At 36.4% G+C, this 27,204-nt stretch overlaps 2 protein-coding genes across 5 annotated transcripts in view; both read right to left on the reverse strand.

Annotated features, from left to right (window-relative positions):
• Window positions 1–210: 210 nt before the first annotated feature.
• r3hdm4 (R3H domain containing 4) lies at window positions 211–6,846 on the reverse strand. Its single transcript, XM_007233125.4, has 8 exons — window positions 6,635–6,846; window positions 4,434–4,588; window positions 4,133–4,251; window positions 3,939–4,053; window positions 3,623–3,708; window positions 3,449–3,534; window positions 2,986–3,041; window positions 211–2,610 (listed from the first exon to the last, which is right to left on the reverse strand). The coding sequence occupies exons 1-8, from the start codon at window positions 6,679–6,681 to the stop codon at window positions 2,507–2,509; spliced, it is 768 nt and encodes a 255-aa protein (XP_007233187.1). The 5' UTR covers window positions 6,682–6,846; the 3' UTR covers window positions 211–2,506.
• Window positions 6,847–8,828: 1,982 nt separating this feature from the next.
• The window catches only part of abca7 (ATP-binding cassette, sub-family A (ABC1), member 7), a 36,727-nt gene continuing 18,351 nt past the window's right edge, over window positions 8,829–27,204 (reverse strand). For 2 of the 4 annotated variants that reach the window (XM_022669723.2, XM_049465708.1), the window contains exons 25-50: window positions 26,234–26,436; window positions 25,729–25,843; window positions 23,858–23,881; window positions 23,273–23,418; window positions 22,584–22,708; window positions 22,185–22,277; window positions 21,883–22,078; window positions 20,174–20,268; window positions 20,049–20,081; window positions 19,849–19,954; window positions 19,579–19,653; window positions 19,305–19,474; window positions 18,027–18,204; window positions 17,820–17,935; window positions 17,122–17,266; window positions 16,882–17,005; window positions 16,541–16,670; window positions 15,800–15,926; window positions 15,622–15,684; window positions 14,737–14,843; window positions 14,464–14,605; window positions 14,166–14,300; window positions 13,486–13,589; window positions 12,712–12,804; window positions 12,343–12,586; window positions 8,829–12,248 (exon numbers count right to left, since the gene is read on the reverse strand). In XM_022669723.2, the coding sequence (XP_022525444.2) occupies window positions 11,805–12,248; window positions 12,343–12,586; window positions 12,712–12,804; window positions 13,486–13,589; window positions 14,166–14,300; window positions 14,464–14,605; window positions 14,737–14,843; window positions 15,622–15,684; window positions 15,800–15,926; window positions 16,541–16,670; window positions 16,882–17,005; window positions 17,122–17,266; window positions 17,820–17,935; window positions 18,027–18,204; window positions 19,305–19,474; window positions 19,579–19,653; window positions 19,849–19,954; window positions 20,049–20,081; window positions 20,174–20,268; window positions 21,883–22,078; window positions 22,185–22,277; window positions 22,584–22,708; window positions 23,273–23,418; window positions 23,858–23,881; window positions 25,729–25,843; window positions 26,234–26,436 (3,533 nt within the window). In that variant the 3' untranslated portion in view covers window positions 8,829–11,804. Of the gene's footprint in view, window positions 12,249–12,342; window positions 12,587–12,711; window positions 12,805–13,485; window positions 13,590–14,165; window positions 14,301–14,447; window positions 14,606–14,736; window positions 14,844–15,621; window positions 15,685–15,799; window positions 15,927–16,540; window positions 16,671–16,881; window positions 17,006–17,121; window positions 17,267–17,819; window positions 17,936–18,026; window positions 18,205–19,304; window positions 19,475–19,578; window positions 19,654–19,848; window positions 19,955–20,048; window positions 20,082–20,173; window positions 20,269–21,882; window positions 22,079–22,184; window positions 22,278–22,583; window positions 22,709–23,272; window positions 23,419–23,857; window positions 23,882–25,728; window positions 25,844–26,233; window positions 26,437–27,204 lie in introns of those variants that run through there. The other 2 variants (XM_049465709.1, XR_007424848.1) reach the window with 2 other exon arrangements.

Here is a 27,204-nt window from a genome sequence, read left to right on the forward strand (position 1 = left end):
ATACTACTTTTTAAAATCAAATATGATGCAGTAACTGTTTTATAATACATATAATACTATGTGCGTAATTTATTTTCTTTTTTTTCAGTCAATATAGTTTTCATTTGCAAGGAAAAGTACCTATATATTTTGATCATTTGTGTTTTGGGCAACAGTGTATAAGGCATTGTGGCCATTTTGCTTCAGTAAAACACATCATACACAAGTCAATACCTGCTTGCTAAGTATTTATTCCAATGTTTACATACAGACATAACAGGATCACACATGGCTTTCATCCCTATTACACAAGTTCATACAAACTGATTCTGAATACAACTTGACAAGTCATATTGTCATGTTTTGACCTACACGTAAAAAGACATATTATCATCCTAGGCTGTGTGACATGATGCTAAACATCTCTGCAATGAACTACCAATATATTCTAGCAGCCGTCTAGTGGCAGACACATATAAACATCATACAGAGCCCAGCAATCACATCTACAGCTAATTGTGGGACTCTGAGCCTTGGTGAGTAAAAATGTGGTTTGTGAGAGTAAAAATACACATTCATAAGGGCTGATGCCTGAGAAAATAAGTAACCACACACACATATACTTTGCGCACTTGCACTTTGGTTTGCAACACCAACACACCAGCTGGTTAAGGGTTTCCAGCCTTTTCCAAGTATAAAATGTCACAAAACGTGCTCAGGGTGTAAACCAAATCAAGCATTGATTTATAAAGGTGTTATTATGAAAGAGCACATTTCTGACACATTGGCATGCATGTGTAAGGCATAGTTGTGAGTGCAAGTTGGAAGTGGGTGGGCTGTCACAACAGAATTGTGAAAGGGGGCATTTAGATAACAATTTTCTCTTTACTTTAAATGTAGTCGATTCGCAAAGACACGTTTTTTTTTGTTGTTTTGCACTGGAGCTACGACGATAAGGCTAATAATAATGTGGCTAAAAAGTAATAGAGATTCTGGATAGGCAATAGAACCATCACAAACCTTCCCAAGAACAGCTCTATGGATGATGGAAAGATGACAGATGAATAGCCTTGTAATTCCACCGCAAAACCTTAGACACCAAACGTCTTTTCCAATAAAAACAATTTCTTTAAAATAGTTTTCAATTATAGCCCTAATAGGCTGGTGTCCGGCAGTTGATTATTTCCCTGCTCAAACACACGTGGTTCAAGTCATTTATTACTCACCAGTTTTAGTCAGTGTGTTTGCACAGGAAGAAAGGTCTGATTAACCCAAACCGCTTTAAAATGTCTACCATAGTTTAAAGCATAACCTTGTACAGCAAGCAAACATGTGAGACCTAATTAAAGCCGATCTGCCATCATTAATAGGTTAAACATTAGAAAGATTCTCAGTTTCTGCAGTGTAAACAGTTTTTTTAGTTCTATTACAGCTGTGTTTTTTAAATTAACTTAATTCCATTAAAAAATCAAAATACACAAAGATAGAGCACCACACATGGCAGATTTCCTGACAACAGAAGAATCACTACCGTTACCATCATGCAAGTCTTTGCCAAGAGAATTAAGCATACTTATAAGATCACAAAAAGCACATATTTGGTAGCATAATTTAGATAAAAGTGTCTAGTACTGAAAACTGACATTGTTTTAGGAAAAGTGATAGGACATGCAACTAGCAATTCAAGTGCTACTGATATTTTGTATTATATATATAATGTATATATTTTTAATTCCTTAGTTGTTGTTTTTGTAAACCTACCACTTTGAAAACTCCACTTATAGTTTAGATCTTTACCATTAACTGATAAAATCTTCCTGGATCTTAAAGTTTCTATCAGTATTAATGCTGTGGTTTTGAGAAAGCAGCAAAGGCTGTGGTGGGTAAATATTTGATTACATGAAAATCAACAAGATATGTCACTGTTTTGAATAGAGTCACTTAAAAGGTGCTATCAGAACCACATAAACTACTGTTGCCGCTTCTAAACAGATTTTTAGTTCCAAGCAAGTACATAACTACATGTATACCACATATGACAGATAAGTCATATTGCAAAATCAAAAATCGTGGTAAAGAATGTATACAGCAAGTTTAGTAGCACTTTCAGTGGTACCTGAAAATTCAAATTATTTAGGTATGTTAGGCTATTTAGTAGCATAGATGTGGCAAAGGTCAAACTCACTGATAGCACCTAAAAAAGCCCTTAGCTACAAAACAGTACACCTGCCAGGCCTGGCAGGAATATGAACATGGACCGTACAGAGGTTGTGCTTTATCAAAAGTAAATTACACTGAGTCACTTAAAAATTGAAGTAAATTATTCCAGTACAAACATTAATTCCACAGAAAAAAGTTCCAGCAACTGACCTTTAAGGTAGCTAGTGCAGGAGTCTATTCAAGAACATGGTGGCCCACTCTTCTAAACAAAACCTTTCTAACATAATTGGCAGACACCAGGCTTACAAGCCTGTTTATTTAAAGCTGCTTTCACAATTCATACTGGCCAGTTCATGTGGCAGTGCTCTTAGCTCATCTGTTCCAGGTAGGCTGACAGCAGCGGACATGGAGGGAGGAACTCCTCATGTTTGTTTGTGACCTTTGTCTGACGAGCTCCATTACAGTCAGAGCCTGCAATACAAAACATGCTTGTGTGTTAGTAGTCAAGCAAATAAACACAAAGACTGTGTACGATAGAGGTGCAATTTCTGACTTCGTTACAATTTGATTACATTTATCTAGAAAAATAAGTTTTTGGGATTCTATTTTAGAAAATGTTTAAATACTCAATTTTAAAATATATCAATCCATGCACGACAAAGGCTTTTAAGACACATCTGAAAAAAAAAACTGTAGTTAATTGAGCTGAATGTCACTTTAAAAAAACAGTGGTTTTATTTTACTGTAAAAAGAATGCGTCATGTAGGATATAAAAACAGCATATTTATCATTCATCTCAAAGGCAAGGTTTGTGTACATGATTAATAAACAGCTTCATCTACTTACTGACTGAGACGAGGTCCATATACTGGCAGATAGCATGAAGCAACAGCCGCTCAAAACTGATGGATAAGTATCACATTATAGAGTTTAAGATCAGAACAGACACATGTATAATAGACAGTTATACTATCAATAAAATGCTTGGTCACATTTATTTAACCACTTTCAGTATTGTCAGTTTTAAATAAATACAAAACAACACACAAGGAATTCTACAGTGACCCAGTTAAATATGATGCATATGCTAAGCACTTCTTAGCTACATAAAAACTTATTATGATTTAATGTTAAAACTGATCTAAAACCAAATCCTGTTCATTAATAAAACATTTCAAGCATTAAAGCACAATCGTTCTAATACAAATGAAAACTAAAATCACATTTTATGTGGAGTGTTTATAATTTTAACTGTTACACTTTGGCTAACTTACAAATGCATATTTTTGCTCTTTTGAGGACAAAATACCTGCTGCCAAGTTTGGTGATGTAAATAGAGTGTGGTTCAGCTCCAAAGAAGGTCAGGAGGTTTGTCTCCAGAAGCTCCAGTGTTGCCTTCAACAGAGTACTTAATTAGTGTTCACTCTAACATGCGTATTTAGGTGATACATGTACACACGTCAGTAGGTTGTCTCTGTCTCACCATCGGAATATGTTTTCGTTTCAACGTCGCCCGCAACCTCCTATCAATTCGCTGGAAGCATTCCTGAGCAGTATAGGCAGGGTTTACTAACAAAAAAAAAACTCTTATTAGTCAAACTACAGATAAGGAACACATCAGCTTATTGGTCATCTAATGGATCTAATACCTAACCCAGTAGAAATACTCTACTCAGACAAAAAACACAAAAATTACCAAACTATGCTGAACTAGTGAATGGTATTCCCAGCTGAATCATGTCATATTTTTTTGTGTAGGCACATTCATGTTGGTCTATAAGGAGTAAATGGAGTCTTACATTCTCTTTGATCTTTGGCAGGTTTGGCAGAGCTGCTCTTTCTTGCCTCTTCCTCCAGCAGAGCCAGCAGCTTGTCCTGCTCCTCTCCTGAACGGTTCATGAAGTCACTCCAATACTGAGAGAGACAGGAAAGACTCTTTTAAAAAAACAACTGTTGTGTGTTTAAATTGAATCAAAGGAACAGACTGCTGTACCTCCACATAGTTGCCATTGGTGCAAGCTTCTGTGAAGATAGTGGGTGAGGCTGTCTCTACTGTTTCAACCTCATCCTTGGAGCACTCATCTTGCTCCAGAAGATTTGCCAGGTAGCGAGCTATTTTACATTTTGATTATAAGAAAAAGGGAAAATAAGATAATCTGTAAAAATTATCTTAATCTGCAGGAAGTGTGTTATGTAACTTGGAATACACATGAATAAACAATCGAGAAACTCAATCATGGTGATAAAATCTTCACTATTGTACACATTCAATAACAATTCTCAATCCTACTTACTGTTTTCTTGCCTCCTTTGGCTTTTTTTACCCTTGGCTTTAGGTGTGAGGTCAGAGTTGCGAATGGCCTGGCTTATAAAGAACTGCTTCTTTTTGGCTGGAGAGACACGTTTGGCAGGTGAGCTGGGCAAGGAGGAACAGCGCTCTTCTATCAAGCTAAAAGACAAAGACAGACAGACAGATGGCATTAACATTGATCCTGCTGCCCTGCATTACGCACATTCATACTTGTCACTCTCATGATGATAACCGCAAAGCAAATAAACATTCCTTTAATCCCATTTTGGCATTTAGATTACTCGACAAATAGGAACTGTGGTGTTTAAAGTTTGTGAACCCCTTAGAATTTTCTATATTTCTGCATAAATATGACCTTAAACAAAATTTTCACACAAACTAAAAGTAGATAAAGAGAACCAAGCTATACAAATGAGATCAAAAACCAACAAAACTCTTTCTGAAGAGTCTGGACTGCATCAGTGCACAATCACACAGACTGTGTACAAATGGAAGAAATTCATAATCAGCTGTGGTCGACCAACAAATATCACTGCAAGAGGATAATTTCAATGCAACTGAAGTCCACTATCAAAACACTGAACAACAATGATGTGCATGTCAGGGTTACAAGGAAAAAGCCACTGCTCTTTTTTACTGAAAGCAAGACTTCAAATATTTTAACCACTGACATATGTGATGTTGGACCATAATATATTTGTCTCATTTGTTTAACTGGGTTCCCTTTACCTACTAGGTCATAATTATGGATCAATATAGAAAAGTCTAATGGGTTCACAAACTTTCAAGCACCGCTGTAAATATTAGTTGCCCGTTAACACATAAGTTAGCTTAACAGGTCTGTACACAAACATAGGAATTTAATTGAATTTGTCACCTGTCAGTCACATGCTTGTGACTATTTGACAAGAACTAGTATGCTTGGCTTTAATAAATTAATATAGTTAGCTAGTTAACTAGGAATAAGCTAAATAGGAATGTGTGACTTAACACAGTGTCCGCACTGACTCCCTCAGCTGAAGGAAGAGGCTGCGCTCTGTAAAACACTAACCTACTTTTCTGCTGTTAATGGTCGTCCATATCTTATTTTTAGCTCTGGCATCAGGCTCAGGAAACAGCATCAGGTTTAACTAACAAATGTGTTTCAGTCGACAAAGACATCAATTATTACAGCAATTACTAGCTTAGAGTAGAGTAACGTACTGATTAATACCCAAGTAATAAGCTAAACTGCGTGATTCAACCTGAAAAGGCTTGTTTTGGAAACGACGGGATCGGTTTTGTTTTGAAGGCAGTCCTGCAAATACAAATAACTTGCATAATAACTGAATAGTTTATCACGTATCTCACTCTGAAAAGTAAGTAAATAATCTAGGTCAGCTTAGCTAGGTTTTTAAATGTGCAAAGAAACGAATTAACAAATACACAGATACACAGTGTTAGTAAAAAAGCAAGTCTGGCAGTCGGGGTGTTCTGTCTAGTTGTGCTACTTTGTCAAACCGTGCTACCCTAGTGTATATTTAAACGTAAAAATGAGAGAAAAAGCACCAGATTCATAAGAGATAAATTCTGTAGAATATTTGGAAACCCTGAATCAATATATCAGGATACAGTTAATGGTAAATAGGGATGATTATATGCGCATTGGTGTTGAGAAACACATTTCAATGGGTAGCACAAATCGACAGAACACCGGTCTGTTCATTCCTCTGGCGTTAGCTTGTGGATTAGCTAGTTTAGAGTTAGTAAGCTATCTAGTTTAGCTTAGTTAGCCATTTCATTTAGACATTAGCTTATTTATCCATATCTAAACTAGCCTCACACCACTCGGTATGTATTACCATTATCGAGACAACCTAAGTTATATTATTAGTAGGCAGACTAGCAAGCTTAGCTATACAACATAATGTAGGTTGAATATGCTAAGCTAACGCAGCCACAGTCAACAACCCTAAAATAAATGTTTACCCCAGCATAGCTAGTTAGTTAGCTAACATGATATGAGACACTGTGGTTTAAATGATACGTCTGTACTTACATGTCGTCGTATCTAACTAGCGTTAGCTAGTTATTTGTTATCAGCTAACCCACTGTTAGCTCAGCTGCTAACGTAACCTATCCTACTGTCAACAACATATCGGCTAGTTTCGTTAGCTTAGCTAAGCTAACTAATAAACTACTCACGTTACACCGTGCTCTTCGATGTTGCTGTCATTATTAAGCACAACCATCTCGCTCGTCTTTGATTTCGGCAAAATGACCCGACTCGAAATGAACTGAAATAAAGGTCCTGCTGTAAAGCGCTTCAGCTCCTCAGCTGATGTAACCAGACACCAAGCTAACGCTACCCGCAGCAGCTCTGTGTGGAGCCGGGTGTTTGTTTAGGCGGAGAAAGAGGGGAGGTGCTGCTTTAAAATTAAATGACCCGTCAGTCAGTCAGTCTGTGCTAAGACAGGCACAAGCTTACTAACTAGAAAAATATTAAGTTCAGAGTTTTAACCAGACTTCAGTTTTTTGAGCGTAGAGACAGGCAGTAAGGACAACTTAACCTGATTAAAAAGTTTAGATTACAATATTCATAAAAATAGATTCGAATTACTTTTTTTTATATCAATTCCAGTTTTTGAGAAAATAGATCCGAACTTCTCTTCTCTTTTAATTTTTCTTGAAATAAGTTCAGATCCGTTATAAATGTTTTTTTTTAATAAATATATATAATTTTATTTAATTGTTTTTCTCCATTTTCTCCCCAATTTACATGGCCAATTTTCCTTCATTAGGACTAGCTCATGCCTCCTCCCATAAATGTGAAGACAGCCACCGCCTCTTTTCGAACTGCTGCTGATGCAGCATTGGTAAGTAGCATCATAGCACGCTTGGAGGAAAGTGCAGCGGTTCTGATATACCAGCTCACAGATGCCTTGTGCTGAGTGACATCACCCTTTAGAGTGATGTGGGGAGGGAGCAAGGCCAACTGTGCTCTCTCAGGGCTCCAGTAGCCAAGAGTGTGACTTCTTTTAAAAGTTTGTTGTTAACAGAAATATGTCCATATCTCCTGGCAAGACCAAGTAATCATTTAAATGTCAACAATTTAAATTAAACGAGATTATCACTGATGAAACAATAAATTGTACTAGCAAAATTTAGGAAACTTCCGGCACATCCCTCTGTGAGCTGAATCTCAAGAGAATGTGGGTTATGCAGAAGAATGGAATCCACCAACATAAAAGAGCTAAAGTTATTGAAAGGAGGAATGTGCTAAAATACCTCCAATCTGGTATGCAGGACTAATTAACACAAGAAATGTTTAATCACAGTTTTTGCAGCACATCGGGATCAGATCATAAAAGTAAATACTAAAATACTTTAAAATACCACTCACAGATATGTGATATTAAATCATTTTCCTCAGTAAGCAAACCACCAAGTCTACCATTTTTGTCGCGTTTGTTTGCTTTGGTTCTTCGGATCTACTCGTTTTAACTATCTGAAAATCCAATAAAGGTTTAGGTTTTGTAGAACTTTATAGCACCCTTGTAAATGTAACTGATACATTCAGCAATTTAATATTTACAATTAACTATAAAAACATATTGGTGAAATATCTGTATATATATAGTCAAAAGTCATGCATAATGTAGCTATGAGTAAATAAAAAGGCAGACAGATTTAGCATATTGTATTTGGAACTATATTTTATAAAAGTGCTATTACATTTTCATATGTATTTAATCAAAATAAGAGATACTCTAAATATTATAGTTATTGTATTATTGTTTTGCGTTTCTATTAAGACCTGTGTAGAAAGAAGCACACAGCTTTCTTGTTTTGCTCAAATATATATTAAAAAATATGCAATAAGATGAAAAAAATTATATAATGAAGCAAAATGTGTCTGCAGTAGAAGCAAATACAAACACTCTTGTATTTCTCTCCAACCTGAGAGCACAGGATGTTGCAGTCTTGAGCCTTCCTGAAAGGGTCAGGGTGACCACATCAATGTCAGTGGAAATTGCTGTGTATTTGCACAGTTCTTGCTTAGGTACTTAAAAGAGATTGAGGCATAAGTGCTGTTGTTAGTGAGTCACTCTGTGCTTATAGATGCTCCAAGGCAACTTTGATTAAAACCTTATAAAAATAGAACAGTAGAACAGTAAATGCCCTCAAAAACAAGATGCACTCTATAGTTTTTTTTTTCATAATTACAGTGGTATGAAAAAAGTTTGGGTACCCCTGATAACTTTCATGATTTTCCTTTATAAATCATTGGTTGTTCGGATCAGCAATTTCAGTTTAATATATTAGATAGCAGATTAACACATGAAAGGTGAAATTAAGTTTATAAGATTTACAGAAATATGCAATATGCAAAAACAAAATTAGGCAGGTGCATAAATTTAAGCACCCTTGTCATTTTATTGATTTAAATACCCTTTGAATACATTATGGGGGGGTGGTTCCATCATGCTGTGGGGCTGTGTGTCCAGTGCAGGTACTGGGAATCTTGTTAAAGTTGAGGGTCGCATGAATTCCAGTCAATATCAGCAGTCTTGAGAATCAAGTTTAAGAATCAGTGACAACATATATTTATTTAAAGAACACACAAACGTAATGTGCATCTCTGGAGCACATAACCATGTGTAAACTACAGGGTATAAACCCCACCAGCTTTGACCTGAAATCATGGTGCTCCATCCAATATTCTTGGGCTGAGTTGAGGATGAGGCAGGGTGTGATCATCATCTGCCATTCTGACCTCACTAATGTTCTTGTTGCTGAGTGCAATCAGATTCTCACAGCAATTTTCCACAATCTAATAGAAAGCATATTTACTGCACAGCAGAGACAGTTACTCCAGCAAAAGCAGGATAAACTCTTTTTTAATACTCTTGATTTCAGAAGAAAATAAATTAGGTGTCCCAATATTTTTGTCCATAGAGTATATATTATTATTTAAATAGACAAATATACATAAATAACAGATGTGAGGTCCACATCTATGCTTCAGTGCATAGTCAATAATAAGTAACATTGTTTACATTGTCTATACATTCATAGATTATGTTTTGCATGAATACCATCGAGTTATACAGTACATCACATCAGACAACTTCTAAAGTCAATCAAGCATTCAGTGATATGCATGACTTTGGATTTACAGCTACTTTCACCCTAAAGTGCAACAGTATGGCATGCCTTTTAGCCTAAAAACTTCGCCAGCGATTCAAGTGATAGATAACACCATTTCCAGTAGTAAAAACTCAAATTACAGATCTCTGCAGTTCAGTTTTTATTTCTATAAATTCTCGTTTTAGATATAAGCTATAATAATATATATATTTTTAAAGTAATACTATCAATAATTATATATCTTTACATAAATTCATATTTAATATAGAAATAGTGAAAATTACATTACAGTAATATCAATCTGGTGATGCAACTAGTATAAAGGACTTTATAGCTTTGTAGATTTAAAAAGAGAGTTTCTTCCATCAAAAAATGATTACAGAGATTTTTAATTTGAGTTATAACTTTGTATGACTGGCGTCATTTTAGGTTAAAACGGCACACCATACAACAGAGTTAAAACCAACATGTTTAAAACAATTTCAGAGAAACAGGAACAGCTTGACCTACTTAAAGGCAGTGTTTGTGTGTAATACCTTGCCTGTTGTTGAGACAAATACAGAGGGATTATGAAACTACATTCTAAACCTAAAATAAAAAGTACAAAATTGTCACCAAAATGGATTTGCAAAAGATGCACACGTCTGCAGTGCAATTAAAATTGTAAAGATGGTTGCAGGTTTTTAAAAAATAAATATAAAGGATACCAAAAATATATTATTTTTGTGGAAAACAACCAATTTTAAGTTAAGTCATTATATAAAGCAAAAAAAAAAAAAAAAAAACACACACAAGAAGAGCTGCAACAGAGCAACGCCTGAATTGTAAATTGTAACAGCAATAAGGTAACAGCATTCAGTTTTGACAGATGCATGAACAAGGCACCACACAAAGACGAGGAATAATAATGTCCAGGAACAAATTCAGACGCTCATGACTGTTAATGATTGTACTCTGTGAGATAATATGTCTGGATTTGGAATAATGTCACGTGCAAGGTAACAGTTTTAAGGTCTTTTAAGGCTGCTACAATTGTCACAATTGCCCGCTTGAGTGTCTGACCCACAGGAATGTAGATCTTTTAACTAATCAACGCTGTCAGACAAAAACAATTTTTTTTTACTTCATGGTATATTTGCCAATAAAATACTCCAAAATGGTTTGGAATTTAATTTTCGCCATTTTACTTTTTTCTTTCTCTGTAAAGTTGTCATTTTGAACATGTAATGTTTTTTCATGACAATCATGTTATATATTATTCAGCTGAGGGACCTATGATGTAAATAGAGATTTGTAGTGCAAATTCATATTTACAAAATTCAATTATAAATTTGATATCTTTACTTGCTTTTAACTGATATAATTTTATCATTATTGATGAAAATTGTACTGCAAGTGATTAAAATCCATTTTTTTGCTTTAATATGAAACAAAATATTTTTTTCAGGGCTTTCTCTTACATGTGGTCCTAGATCAGATTCTATTCCTGAGAGTGCAACATCAATGTGAGAAGAAAGACTGGACTTAATACACCTTTTTCCTATGCACATGTTGTGCCAAATTAAGATTTCCTGACATTCCTTTGTGTGCACACAGGGGTATGGGCACAACTTTTAGGAAAATTAGGAAAAGCGTGTATATACAGTACAGGCCAAAAGTTTGGACACACCTTCTCTTTTTCAATGCGTTTTCTTTATTTTCATGATAATTTACATTATAGATTCTCACTGAAGGCATCATAACTACAAATTAACACATGTGGAGTTATGTACTTAACAAAAAAGGTAAAGTACCTAAAAAATATATATATTATATATTTTTTCAAAATAGCCACCCTTTGCTCTGATTACTGCTTTACACACTTTTGGCATTTTCTCAATCAGCTTCAAGAGGTGGTCACCTGAAATGATTTTCCATTATTCTTGAAGGAGTTCCCAGAGGTGTTTAGCACTTGTTGACCCCTTTGCCTTCACTCTGTGGTCCAGCTCACCCCAAACCATCTGGATTGGGTTCAGGTCCGGTGACTGTGGAGGCCAGGTCATTTTTTGTTAACTACTTTACTCCACATGTGTTCATTAAAAGTTTTGATGCCTTACCATTTAAATAGTCATTAAAATAAAGAAAACGCATTGATGAAAATGGTGAAATCAAATCAGACCATATGTGACTTTCAATTAGATACTTTTGTCATTTATCCATAATCCTTCATCCTCATCCTAGAAGTTCACAAATTGCTGTCTTGCGGTTTAGGTTTAACTAAAAAGAGCTTGGCTGGGTCTTTACTCCGAGAGCGATCTCCATCTGAGCGCTTCTGTCCACTGCCTGAAGAATCCAGCATAGGCTGCATTTGTATCTGCTGCGGTTGCTTTGCTTCTGAAAGGACACTACGTTTACCTTCTTTATTCTTTGAGCCTCCAGCTTTTGGCTGACTGGATTTGTTGGGTGATTGGGGGCGGGATGGTTGAGCTGCACTGACTGGAGAGGGTGACCTGCTAGGTTCAGGAGAAGCACTTGGAGAAGGTGTAGATTGTTGAGTGGTCGGATGAGGCTGGATACTCCGTCTGGATTGAGGTCTGCTGGTTTGAGCTGCCACCAATCCACCATTTACAGTTACTCCACTTAGCTGGTCATCATCATCCGTCTGCTCTTTGGCAAAGTTGACAAATACCTGTGGATGAAGAAAAGTTCATTTATAGTCATATTTAATTATTATTTACAGCCAGCGTGTCTCTTATCATCTTATTTTGGCATTATTTTCTAACCTGGTCCAGAGTGGTCTGAGAGATTGAATAGTCTGTTACTCCTAGTTCTTCATAGTTGTTGGACAGAACATCAAACACACGTGCAAGGGAGCAGGAATTAGATGGCAGCTGGTATTGCAGGACATTGTGGTGTCTTTCCTTTAGTTCTATTCCAGGAAAAGAGTTCTTGATGTAAGCATCCACAGGGCAGGGATCCTTTGGGGGTGCAGACAGGCGAAGAATAATAGTGTAGCCATCTCCAAATCTGAATGAGAAGAATATAAAAAGCCTTAAGAAAATCATCATCATGCAACACACTGAAATTATGATGATGACTGGTGATAATAGTATGGTATTAATAAAGTTAATTTTAAAAAGTGTAGCTGGTACCTGTTCTTGAGATGCTGCACTGAACCTAGGCACTGGAACCTGCCATTGACCATTATAGCCATACGAGTGCAGAGTGCCTCACACTCCTCCATACTGCACAAAAAAAGAGGATGGAAACATGGAACATCATTTTCTTACAAAGTACAAAAAAAAATCCCATTTTAAAAACCATTATGGATCTCCTTTGGTCTACAAACAATGATGGTATAAACAAGAGTGAATCGAATGAGGTCTAAGTTAAACCCTAAAGGTCTTCATTAAAGCTTCATCAGTCTACTACTAACCCCAAAAGGATATCTGCAAGGTTCTCTCTCAAAGATCTAGGCTACGTTCACATTACAAGCCACATTGCTTAAATCTGTTTGTTTTTTTTAGCTCAGATCTGATTTGGCTATCTTGACGGTTTAAATTCACAAATGTAAGTGACCTGCATCTGTGTCTAATGTGAACGAATCTGTCTCTGAAATGCCTCACATGCGCACATTGATACATGCATTAACAATATTTATTGGAGAGACGACTCGTAGATTTATAAAGGAAAATGGATGTTAGCAGCTCATATGTGGAGCATCTTTTGCTCAAATGAAAAGCAAACAGCTCGTCTGAAGCACATGCTCAGGTCGAGGAGGTGAAAAAGGGCCAGGCGGTTTGCTTCTGCTATTTTCGCGGAAAAGAAAAAAAGACGCAGGTTCTGCGTTAAAAGTATCCTTTAATCCAGATAAAGATTTAATCCCTGTTCTGAAAATTGTTGCTAAATTCTGGAATAGCCCATACCTGTGGGATGTGAGAATGACAGCTCGGCCTTCTTTGATGACGCTGTGAATACAGTTCCATAGGAAACGCTTAGCCTTTGGGTCCATTCCTGTTGTTGGCTCATCCTGAGATTCATATAGAAAAAGGAACAGGTCATTTTAGATTGCATAACTTAATGAAGCAAGAATATGTACACTGATGTGCTCGAATTGTGTTCCATCTCAATTTTCAAAAGATGCTTATGACTTGTAGCTACTGCATGAAGGGGCCTCCTTCATTGAATACGTTATTGGATAATTCTAGCCAGAAGTCACCGGTCACAATCATTATCACCCACAACACTGTGTATTGTGGGTCGTAATGCCTTCTATGACATATTAACGTTACACACTTGATCACACACTTGTGGATCATGTTATGTTAAATGCACAACTTTAGAAATGGACAACTTTGGATATAGAATGTTCCATCTATCTCACACCCACTGTCAGACTAAATATAGTAAATATAATTCAATAACTTACATAAAATAATTCACAATAATTACTTGAGCCACACATATTACACAGGTTTGAGCATTCCTATGCTATTCCCTAAAATAACACTTAATGACTATTTTACATACTGCTATTCCATTTTCCAGACTTTTGGCATGTCACTGTACATTGATACTGTACAGAAGTTTTTTCAAAAACACTAACCAGAAAAATAACTGGCGGAGCTCCAATAAGAGAAATGGCTGTTGAGAGTTTGCGTTTATTGCCTCCACTGTAGCCTCCTGCTTCTCGGTCAGCGTAGTGTGTCAGTCCCAGCTTTTTCACCCCCCACTGAGCGACCTATTCAACAAAGATCAATTATTAATGTTGCTGACACATCAAAAGGCTGACCATCGTCTTTTATTATTGCTCACCAACTTTAAAGTACTGCACATAGAAATAACTGCCATTACAGTAAAATGTTCTATTTAAGTGGTTCTACGTTACCTATAATCTTTAGTACCTTTGCCACATATGCTTCAGGAACTCCCCTCAATCGAGCATAGAACTCCAGGTGCTCTCTTCCAGTCAAAAGTTCATTGATAGCATCAAACTGAGGACAGTAGCCCATAAGCTGATGGACCCTATCCATCTCAGTTAGCACACTAATGGTTCAGATAGAGAGAGGAGAAGGTTTAAGGCTTGTATCGTCATTATAAGCAGCAATAATGTTACAAACAAAAGAAGATGTATGTACATTTGTGACCAAATTAAAAAGACACATCAAAAAGTTGACCTGTGGTTGCAGAGGAAAGCTTCTCCACAGGTTACACTGGTGTCCCCAGTCAACATGAGGAAAGTAGAGGTCTTTCCAGCCCCGTTAACCCCAAGCAGGCCGAAGCACTGACATGCAAAAACAAACAACAACAAAAAAACAGTGTGGAATGTCTCTTAACAGCAATCTATTTAGATTAGAGTCAAAATAGTGAAATTAAGGATGCAAACTATGTTAATATGCATCCTGGCATAGAAATAATTATAGGCCAGGACTGAGACTATGAAATAATTTTCTTTATAATGACTTATAATGACCATTTTTAGCAGCTTAAAATTCACATTCACTAACAAAGAACTCTGAAGAAGAATTTTAATTATAAAAATAATTTCTCAGTAATGTAAAAATCCCACAAGTTAAACATTCTGCACTAAACTCAATCAAAAATGTAATAAAACCAAAATAATGTAGCACAATATTACAAATAAACTAAATAACAAATGTGATGTTATAAATTCCCAATAGTGCTAATGAGGTTTTAAATTATTGGTAAACACAATATTATTTTTCTGGTCAAGACTCTGTGTTGCATTATTACAATAATTATTTATTATAAGGCTTCATAACAGTTTAGAACAATGAAATTACCCATCATTAATGTGCAACATTAAGATCATATTTAATCTTCACAGATTTTCTAAACTTATTTTATGATCTATGTTTTAAAATGTATGAATATGTTATTATATATTTTTATGTCAGTAGGTAATTATTTATTTTTTAATGAACTGTGTTTATAAAATGGTAATATTTAATATTAATATATTTAATACTCATATTTAAGTTAAGAAGAAAACATTTCACTGGCGTATTTCATCATGCGCAATGATTTCTCAAATCTCAAACCTCTCCTCGAGGAATGCCAAGACAAAGCCGATTCACTGCTGGTTTCTTGCCGGATTTATACACCTGCAAAATTGTAAGAAGAGAGGGTTGACTTTAAAAAACAATCTACTATTACCTAATTTAACCATCACTGTTGTACACTGCATAATGATCTGTATTCTGGCTGCAATTCACAAACCTTGCTTAAGTCTATAAGAGTGAGAATGTCATCTTGAGTTCTTCCATTCTTCACCCGATCTCTCTCACGCCCTACATCCTCATCCTCTGCACACAAAGGCGGCAGGACAGGCTCAAACCATGGCAGCCTGGAGAAAGACATAAAAAAATACATTTTGCTGCTCAAGTCTGAAGTTAGTGTTTTAACATTTCCTACATCACATGACATTATAAAATATGAACAAAGCTGTATACCTATTGTTTCAAAATGGTAAATACATTTACGACTGGACATTTTTTAAAAATCCAAACATTCCAAAAGTTCTAATCCACTCATACCAGAGCAAAACAGACTAACATACCACCACCATGTCAGTGTCACTGCAGTGCTGAGACTGACCCACCACCCAAATAAATTAGAATTATCCATAAAAAAAAGTATTAGCTGCTTAGTGCTCTCTTGGATCCTGAACACTGAAGAACATGGTGAAAGGTGGATAATGAAATATGAGGCAAAACAGATAGACTACAGTAATTACAGAAATACAAAATGCTTCTATATGGTAAATGAGGCAGATAAAATGGGCAATGAGTTAAGAACCAAGTGTTTTTAACAAAGTAGCCAGTCAGTACATTATACTAAAATATAGCATTATGTTAGGAACAAAATAGTGTTATAGTATTAACACTTCTGTTAACAGTGTTATCTGTAAAATATTTTGCATTTCAATAAAGATATCAGATAATAAAAAACTTATTATACCTGCAACGTATAAAAAATTTATACTGTAAAAGTATAGTAAAAATAAAGAAGACGACGCCCTCCACAGCCATGGCAAACAAATTCTTTCCAACAAAATCCCACTCCAATGGCTCCAGGGTCTGCTTGGTGCCTGTGGTCACAGACAAAAAAAAACTACTTTTAGTATTAAATTAAACCACCGCTTTAAATTTGAAGAAATACAGCTTGGCCTCCTCATGTGGGCAGGAAAAAAAGTGCTTTTAACAAAATGAAGCATTTGTCCCAAAATAGATGTTTTTTTTAAATGACTGCAGTACTGTTCCTCGGTTTGGCTACAATAGGACTTGGCATGTGGCATTTACCAAGCCTCTGGAGAGCATCTGCCATCGCCTGGTTTTTGGCCATGTCAATAAGACCTCGACCCAAACAGAAGTGAGGAAAGATCAGAAAGACCTTTTTTAGAATCCTGTTGACCTCCCTTAAATGCTGAAAATAGAACAAAAACACAATAGAACAACGGTCAGCACACTCAGCTTCTGTGCTGGATTACAAAATTTAATTTATTTCTATTTTATTGATCACTATGTTATATTTTTCTGTACCTCATTGGTGAAGAGCTCCAAAACGAAGGTGGCTATGCTTCCATTGATGCCAATAAAAAGGTTAATGGAGGTAAGTGTCACGTAGGCTGTGCTGGGCACAGAGAACACAAACGAGGCAGGGTACATGAGAGGAGTGATGGCCCACCTGCAGAAATGAAAAGAAACACAGTCATTTTATAAAATATATATACACTGGTGTATTACAAAAACTGACACTGGATAGTTAACTAGTAGTGGAACAAAATATGTAGATCACAATATACAGCTCTGAAAAAAATGAGACCACAATGATTGGTTTCTTTGATTTTACCAAATTGAAAACCTCTGGAATATAATTAAGAAGAAGATGGATGATCACAAGCCATCAAACCAAGCTGAACTGCTTGAATATTTTGCACCAAGAGTGGCATAAATTTATCCAAAAGCAATGTGTAAGACTGGTGGAGGAAAACATGCCAAGATGTATGAAAAATATAATTAAAAAACATGGTTATTTCACCAAATATTGATTTCTAAAAATTGTTTAAAAAAATAATTACACCGTAAGTTATAAGGCTCTATTATATTTTAGCTTCAAAACTTTAAGACATCATACATGCCCGTCCTTATGGGCCACACTGCCAATTACTACACAATTCAACAAGTTCCTGTGATACACAACCATCATCTGCTCAACTCTACTAGTCCTTACTCCTTACCCATACAGCAGAAGCAACAGCACTAGCGCAGGAAGGTTCTTTTCTGATACATAGGCCTGCTGCTGGAAGCCAATGAAGATGAGAACCACCAAGGTGGCTGGCACAGTGTAATTCAGCTGCTCAGAAAGATAAAAACAGACATTAAACAAAGAAAACTCAAGTGTTCTGAATGAAGCACTGGGTACTAGAAGTCTTGCAGAAACTAACCATGTCCCAGACAAAGTTTGCAGTCCAGTACAGAATGGGCTTGACCCCACTAACAAACTGGAGATGTTTAGCCTTGCTGACCCTTTCCTCAATCAGAAAGAGCACAAAACTCGCTGGCACAAGAGACATGGCGAAAATCACAGATATGGACAACAGGACGTCCACTGAGGTGGTCATTCTAGAGACAAAGAGAAAGTGAGTGAATGAAAGAGAATATTACAAAAAAAGAACCAGTCTGGACAACACACATCATCAGTTAAAATGATTACATTTCAATATACCGTATTTTTCACACTAAAGGTGCACTAAAAATGCTTTAATTTCTTTTAATTTTCAGAAAATAGACTGATTGATAGCGTGCCTAATAATCCGCCTTATAGTGCAATAAATACGGTACTCCTATTAGAAAATATATAGTGTTTATATTCTATGGTATTTCAAATGTATCCATCCCAAGGACATTTTTACAAAATGCTTTAGATTTGTTTAGATATTCATTTGAAAATTTCTGAAGCTGAATTTTATGGTGAGGGTAAAGTTTTCCTTTTGATGACTGTCAAATAAAGGTCACATATGTGCAGATGTCACTGCCACTTCAGATTCTACTAAATCTTTCCTGATGTTCTCTATATATGTTTTCTTGGTTTTCTGGCATTAACTTGAACTTTATTGTTTTTTTTAAACTACCATTTCATGAGTTAAGTAAAGGTATCCTGAAAAGCTTTGCTATCTTCTTAGAGTCTTTTCGTTATTTGTGGACATCAGATATAGGAGCTTGGGCACTAAATTACCAAACAAAGACTCTATAGAACAAAGCATCACTCTATATTTCCCTATAATGACTGTCAACATATACACTATAATCCTAACAAGTTAATTAAGGTCTGAGACCTTATTGACGACAACTTGATTGTTGTTTTTTGCCTTAAGTAGTTTATTTTTTTTGTAGGGAGTAAGGAGGTATTTGAGGTTCAGTGTTGTGATTTTAGTGTTTCTCCCCAAGTAACCTCCCCATAATATGACAAACTAAAACAGAGTTTCTTAAAATTCCCCTTTTAAGAGCTTTTTGACTTATGATTGGAAATGGCATTTTTTTAATCGAGGCCAAAACACAGACACAAATACTCAGATATGTGTCTAGTGCCCAAACCGTTGAATACAACTTTTGCTGCCTAAAAATGTGAAGCAATATTGTGTGTGTGACTTAAATATTGAAGTATATCTCATTTTTAAATATCAGCACACATCCAATAATGACAGATAAGAAAATGATCATACAAGACCATATCGCTCAGCTGCTCCTTGGTGAGATTCAGAGGGTGGTTGTAGGCAGTTATTCCATGCTTCTGTCTTTCTGGTCCAGGAGGAAGGCTTGCCCGCAGCAGTCCGTTGTTCATGATGTTGACAAATGACACCATTGCATGCCAACCTTTGTTATTATACCACACCTAAACGGCAGAAAGGCAAGGCATCACCTTGTTTAAATTTTATTGGGCAAATTGTGTGAGTAAAGTTTCCAACACTCTCTTCCAACCTTCTCCCTCTTTCTTACCTTGACATTGTTTTGACTATTGAGGTCAGTGAAGAGGTCCGGTAATCTGTCCAGAAGCTGATCCAGGGAACTGTTCTGTAAAAAAAAATAAGTCAAGTAAACGTAGGAGCTCTTGACTCCATGGTACAAACAGCTACAATGTTGATATGTGTGCCTTAAAACAAACAACACTTTTAAATATTCCAATTCAAAATGTGCCGTTAAAATGCAATAAAAAAACACTCTGTTCACTTTAATTTCTTATAAGTAAAGTAGATGTTAGTAACGTACCTCTGCTATTTTGTACTGTTTTCTGATAGCCATTACAGACTCCTCCAGCTGAAGAGAGCCAATCAGAGTCTGTGAACCTTTAGCACCCAGAGAAAATCCTCCATACCTGCAGACAGAATGTTAAACCACTTATATAATACTTATTCATCTGCACTGTACATTCAATTGTAAATATTTGATCTCTTAATAAGCGGTCTCACCTGAACTCATTTACCCATTTTTTCGTCTTCATGCTGGAATGATACAGAATAAGCTAGTTTAGTTAAGTGTATTAAAAAATGTGAAGTTTGTTTCGATAGACGATACACCAAAATGAAGATCTGACCTTTTTTTCAAAATCTGAGGATAAGTCTTCATGAGGTAGTCAGATATATTACGCCCTGTCAAATTCTGCAGTATGTCACCAGTCAATCTCTTTATCTGTAGAAAAAAATATAAATTTATTTTAAATGTACATTTCTGCTACATGAACTTAACAGGCTTGACTTTTGACAATCATATCTGTCAATAAAACCCTATTGAACTAAAACTTGTGTAGAAAATTATCCATGGCTACATTTTAGTCCTGGTTTGCTTTGCATTCATTCTGACATATATGTAATCAAACTAAAATTAGGAAAAAATGTGCATGTTGCACGCAACACTAATGAATGCAGTTCTAATGGTGACTAGTGTTGAAACACTGTGTAGTGTGATAGTATGTGGTTTAGAACACAGCCTTGCTTAACTAAAGCATCAGAGAAAGGAAGTTTGATAGTCATCCTAGCTGCAATATCACAACCATCTTGTGACATCACATCCTGCGCTTGTTTAGTTTAGATGCTTTTGGTTTATTTTGTGTTCACACAAAGAATCACATTAAAATTTATTTAGAAAGTTAATTCTAATGATACAAACTGTTTTAGCAGAGCAGTCACATCAAGGGTTAATAATCAAATTAAAGCTGAGAAGTATTAACAAACCTTAAAATGCTAAACATACCTGATGAAATTATTCAGAATTATTCAGAATTGTCAGAATGTTGTATTGGTATGAACCACAAAGTTTCCAAATTAGTTGGGAAATAATTCTAAACAGTTTTTTAGTTTTATCTCTGTACCAGTTTTTATATCATAATAACAAATGCACCAGTGTCATGGGCACACAACACTGACTCTGCACTGGCCTACTTTCTGTGCCCTGGCCCAGTACACAAAGCTGAGAAATGTTTACTTGCATTTCTGCTGCATCCACCAGAAACTCTGTGGCCTGTTTGTACTTCACTGATGGATCTTTCAGATTCTTTAACCTTGCTTGATCTTAAAAGCCTGTCTTTGTCCTTAGGTGCTGCTTTAGTGATAGCATTAATGGCCTTACTGGACGATGATACAAATCGTCTATCTATTTTATGTGGATTTCATTATTGTCTCACTGTCTATATTTAACAGGTTTTATAATAGATGATAGTTACATCTGTAAGCTGAAGTAGTCAGCATTTATGTCATTTATTCAAAGACAATAGCCAGACAGGCTGTGTGGCACAAGTTAAACTACTGCCTTAAGGCCCATTTATAATATTATTGTCTGAAAGAGTATGGATGCAGACATAACAGAGCAGTACTACTGGAAATCATGGGGCAGTGTAGCCAACAGTAAAAAAAAAAAAAAACATGACCATCACAATCATCGCAACGACAAATAAAAAACTCTGTCAGAAAAGACACTTAAGGCAGAGTTTTTAAACATCAAATACAGATATACAATGCTGCGTTTTTTTATCTTTCTGAAGTAATTTATCAGGGCCTACACCACCCTCACATTGTTTGTTTTTGTCATGAACTTTCGATTCTGAACTGCCTTTTAGTGAATGCATTAGTTAACAACCATGCCAAAGTAAAGGATGCACAGAAGCATGTGGGCAGCAATGAAATCTGAACTGTATGTGTTTATTATTTTTGCACATAAAGAGAGTATAATTGAGCTTTTAGTGTAGCTGTTAGTGCAGCTACTTTATTTTTAGCCAGAGTAATAGGGGCTGTCCAGTTGGCTCACAACCTGTGGTGGAGGTAATCCTCCTGCTCCCTCTGGACAGTCGGGCAGCATTCTGCGAACTTCCTCAGTGCTGCACATGCAGTCAGGAGAAGGGTGCTCCATTGTCCAGTTGGGAGAGTTAAACAGCTTCCACGTGCTAAAGGGGATCTGAGGAGAATTGAACTTGGTCCCGACATTCTCCCCTGTACACTGGGCCTCCCTAAAGATACAGTATTACATCAATTTACATACATATTGCATAACAAGACAATCTTTGTTCAAGCAAGGAGAAAAAGAGAGAATAAGAAGAATGAAGAATGTCTAACATGTCTGAGGCCAAGCATTTGGTCCCAAATCCAGGAGGGTCCAAAAGAGCACTGAGGAGGTTCTGCATGGCCGGGTCTTGTGGAGCATCATTACTGGTAGAAGAGAAATTGTGGGAGAACAATAAGAAGGGTCAGGATGACAATGGAATACATAATATCACACACAAACTGCACCATTTAAGCTGAATCTAATGCACTTTTAGCATCTCAAAATTTGGCACAATATCTGGAAAAGCAACTCACTGAACTGACAGCATTCTACAAACCAATCAATGTTGAGTATAGGTGCCCGCGTTGGTGATGACAACATGATGTACGTTTTTTTAAAGCATTCGCTAAACTACAGTGTGAAACCAAAATAAAATATAAAGTATACAATATATGCATCTGTATGGATACCTGAAGAATGTAAACTGTTCGCCATACATCCATGGCTGCAGCTCCAGAGCAGGATACTTTCCCATGGGTGGGACAATGAGGCTGAACAGCAGATCAATCAGGATAAACAATGCAGGCAGCACAATCTAAAAAAAAGTCAAGCAACAAAACAAATTTTAATTAATAAATAATCAAATAATTAAAATCTACCTAACCTTGAGTATTATCAACCTGTAGCCCGCTGCTAACCCTGGCTAGCATTTGCGGAGCAGCATTAGCATTACCCACTAACTGTGCTAAGTGGTAGCTCTTTAGCCATTCAGAGGAGAGTATTATTGGCCTGTACCCTGCTGCTAACTTCATCTGGCACTGCTGGAGCAGCATTAGCATTAGTTGCTCACCACGCTAGCTCTTTTGCCATTCAGAGGAGAGTATATCGGACTGTAGTCTGCATGTTCACTGTGTTAAAACAAGCTACGTGAGACGAACCGCTAGCTAATATCGCCCTGCTTTACCGTATACAACTTAGGGTTCCTCAGTGTAGCACGGTAGGGTGCTATCAGTTAGCCGCTATTGCTAATTCTCCAGCCTTAATGCTAAGCAAATAAACAGTTGTTAGGAGAGATTTTTATTACAGTTTTGTTTACTAAGCTTAGCTTTACCTAACTAGCGCTGGCTAGTTAAATTTTGTAAACAAATGACTTCTGTACCTGAGCTATGAAGCCTTTCCGGCTGCGGGTAGCATACAGAAGCCTCTTGGTGAAGAGAGCTCTGAGCTGTTGCCAGGTCAGACCCCAGCCTGTGAGGGACACACTGCCCCGACCATCACCACTCAGTGGATCCGTCTCCTGGGCCTCTGTGTACAAGAGAGAAACCTGCTGGTTAAATACAACTTATTATCCCTGCTGCACCATTCAGTCTGCAGACTTAATTATACAGCTCACCAAAACCAATTCTTACGCAGAACAAATTAGAATCACAAATGATTCTAATGTGATTTTGACATTGTGTACATACAAAGGTTTCAAATGAATTGTACAAAGCTGTAGAAAATTAATATATTTTAGATGATTCCATAAAAATATGCCATCCAGAATGACATTACATAAACATTACTTTACAAAAAATGAACAAAGCAATAAAATACAGTTTAGTTTTGTAGATAGAAATCTACACTGTATAAGTTAATATTGCACACATAAATAAAATAGTGGTATATATACTAAGTTTAATATGTAGTGCAGATTGGAAGCATATTAGCCATTCTGGAGCTCTGGGATTAGCCTCATCTGTACCTGTCCTGCTTTGACGTTTCCATCCTTTTGTCATCGAGGGCAAAGAGGGAGATGAGAAAAATAGTTTTCAACCATCATATGCAGCCACAGCAAGCTTTCAAATCACATACTGACTTGTTAGCATTATGACCAACTATAGAGACAGGATTACATTTTACAGGTAATACTTGGTCAAAATGGTCTGCTGTAGATGCCTTGTAGATGCTAGTCTTATCTTTAACCATTTAATTTAATATTTATTTTTAATATACTAAATATCTATCAAAATATATCTAACTGTTAATCTTTACCAGCTCAATTATCACTAGCTTTAGTCTTTGGGTTTAAAGTAATCACCTTTACCTGACTTGGTCCATGAGCTATCCATCTTCTGCATATAAATATTTGATCTGAAATATTTAATTGGAAATGGAAGTGCTGTTGTTTCCCAGAACTTGACTTCACTTAAAAGAGGAATAATTAGTTTGAGGATACAGCTTAGTAAGGCTTAAAAGTACAGCAGGGACAAAAACATACATAGGGCTGTGGAATTTATCTATTTTGTACAAAATCTAAAAGAAAAACCATTATAATATTGTTCCCATTTGTCATTTCATAATTTCATATGCAATAATATAATTAAAATTTTATTTTGTTTTAGTAGTTTATTCTTGAAATATTTTTTTTAATTCAATGTTTTGTCATATCGCCAAAAGTATCGTTATCACAAAAATACCATGAAATATCATGAAATCATTTTAGGACCATATCACCCAATCCTAACTTCCAGTATTGAAAAACATTCAACAGAGTACAGTATTGTGCAAATTATACAGTAGAAACTTTATATACATTACACAGTTAGATGTTCTGTCACTTAAATATTATTCTTTAACAATTTTATCGTATCTTATATTGGCATTTTGATTAGGCCCACTGAGATATGAGTTTTTTTAGTCATTTCACCCAGTCATGTAAAAATGGCTTAATCATAACTCCTTGCTATTATTAAAATCTGTGCCAGAAGAAGGACTGCCTGTTGTTATCAGTGCTGTATTTAAAACGTTTGCATAAGGTACAATTTGTTCTGTTCTAGAACTATACTTTCCTGCTATTTTTCTCATTAAAATTCTTTGGATACTAAAAAAAGTAAAATTAAAAAAAAAAAAGTACAGTTAGTTTTTTCTCACACAGGTTCAAGCAGGGATTTTTGTTTGACTCTGTAAAGCAAGGAAAATCAACCATTATTTAATCCCACATGATCTAGCTAATTACTACCTTCAGGAGTACTTATCAGTTCAATGGGGCACGGGTTAGATTTAGGATGGAGGTGTAACATACAAGGTGGTAGTTTTCCAGGAGCAAGGATGAAGACCCTTGCTCTTCTCGAAAGATACAATGCAATGCTTTTAAGCATTCTAGGAACAAATGTTAGTTATATTTCACACAATTTTGTGATGAAAGCATGTTTATTAGCATTTATGCTTCCACAGACGTTCTGTCTACAGAAACAGAGAATGTTTATGTCACGGCCAAGCTTTCCAATGATTTTTAATGCAGACTTCTCATTATTATTTGTAAACTTAAAATTGTAAACATGCTAAAGGTTTTGGGTTAAGTGTTAGGTTGCAGGGCAAATAAAACCTGATTTACTGTTGTACTGGATTCAGGGATATGAAACAAATTGCAAAAAAGGTGTCAGAGTTGACTTAAAAAAGACTAAGCTCTTGTACAGGGACATAATGGGACCTTCAACGGGATCTGCATATCATAAAAGTCCATAAGGTCCATATTGACATTACCTTAAAGTGTTGCTGACTGTCTGCTCTAGGTCAAATTATTATGTAGTTAAAAGATCCATATTCAAAAAAGCAGAGAATGGTTGAATTTACCTGCATCTCTGTCCTCAGGTGGCTCCCCCTGCTGGCTTGGAGACACAGCAGGTGGGGTGGCTGCCTCATCCGGCTCGGCATCTACTCCGGTCTCCTCTGCCACCTTCAGAAAGATCTGAAAGGTGCGTGCGGAGTTTAATTAACAGATGCAATACCTCTCCCCCCACTGCTCCGGCTTACCGAGCGAATAAGTAATTCCACAATTACAAGGAAAGACACAATCATTTTATAGCAACAGTTGAACACACAAAAGCTCTTGGTATTAAATTATTACCAAGCCATACAAGTTTAAATACAAAAGAAAACCTACAGTCGATCTTCTTTAAAGAGTTCTTTAAAGTGGTTTAAGTTAAATATAGGAAAGTAGACCACTGGGTTACAATACAGGACGTACGGTTTCACTTTGCCCTTCAGCGCCTCATGATTTAGAGAGGCTAAATCCTCTTAAGCGGCCACGAAGTAAAGGTGACTGGTAGAAGCTCCTGCTCAGAATTAACCCCCTCACCTCCTCTAGCGTGGTGTCTGAGAGGCCGTAACTGATGATGCCAAATTCGGCCTGACGTTTGTCCAGCTCTGCCAGGAAGAGGGCCAGAGTGCCATCCTCAGAAGCAGCATGTGGGAGGTTAATGACCACCTCCCTGCCAACGTCCTCCACCAGCCGGGCCCCGGAGACGTAGTGCTGAGCCAGAGCCACAAGGCCACTTATAACTGGAGGAAGAAAAGTTCAGAGATTCCAGTGAATCTTCTTGTTTTTAAGAGGAACAACATTTTCTTAAAGCATTGCTGTTCTGGATGATTCTTGTGTCTCTCTCTCTCTCGAAAAGAAAAGGGATGTGTGGTCTTTTTTTGTAACTACCATATTTTTCGCCCTATAAGGCACATTTAAAATCCTTTAATTTTCCCAAAAATTGTCAGCACGCCTTATAATCTAGTGCGCATTACATAAAAATTTTACCAGTCAGGTTGTAAGCACAGCATTATACAGGAGTTTTAGTTTAGTTCTCCAGCACTGAGACTCAAAACTGGAGCAGTATTAGCATTAGCGGCTAACTGCGCTAAGCGCTAGCTCTTTTGCTGCTCAGAGGTGAGTATTATCGGCAGGTAGCCTTTGTGTTTACCGTGTTAAAACAAGCTACGTGGGACAATCCACTAGCTAATATCACCCTGGGTTACCAGAGCACTCAGGGTTCCTCAGTGTAGAGCTGCCTGCCTGGAAATCAATGCTGTCTGTAAATAAATGGAAGCTGTGTAGATCAACATCCAGCGCTTGTTTGACTTGAAAAAAAATGTTACAGTTAATTACAGTTTTGTTTACTAATCTTAGCTTTACAGGTCTTGCTACTCAGTGGCGAGACCTGCTGTATTGGAAAGAAAACATGGCGACACCCCTGTTCCTTAATATTGTCACATAATACGCCTTATAATTTAGTGTATAATTCAATAGACGTTTATTGATAATGTGCCTTATAGTGCAAA

Source organism: Astyanax mexicanus, chromosome 16 (assembly GCF_023375975.1).
Source record: "Astyanax mexicanus isolate ESR-SI-001 chromosome 16, AstMex3_surface, whole genome shotgun sequence".
NCBI classification, from domain to species: Eukaryota; Metazoa; Chordata; class Actinopteri; order Characiformes; family Acestrorhamphidae; genus Astyanax; species Astyanax mexicanus.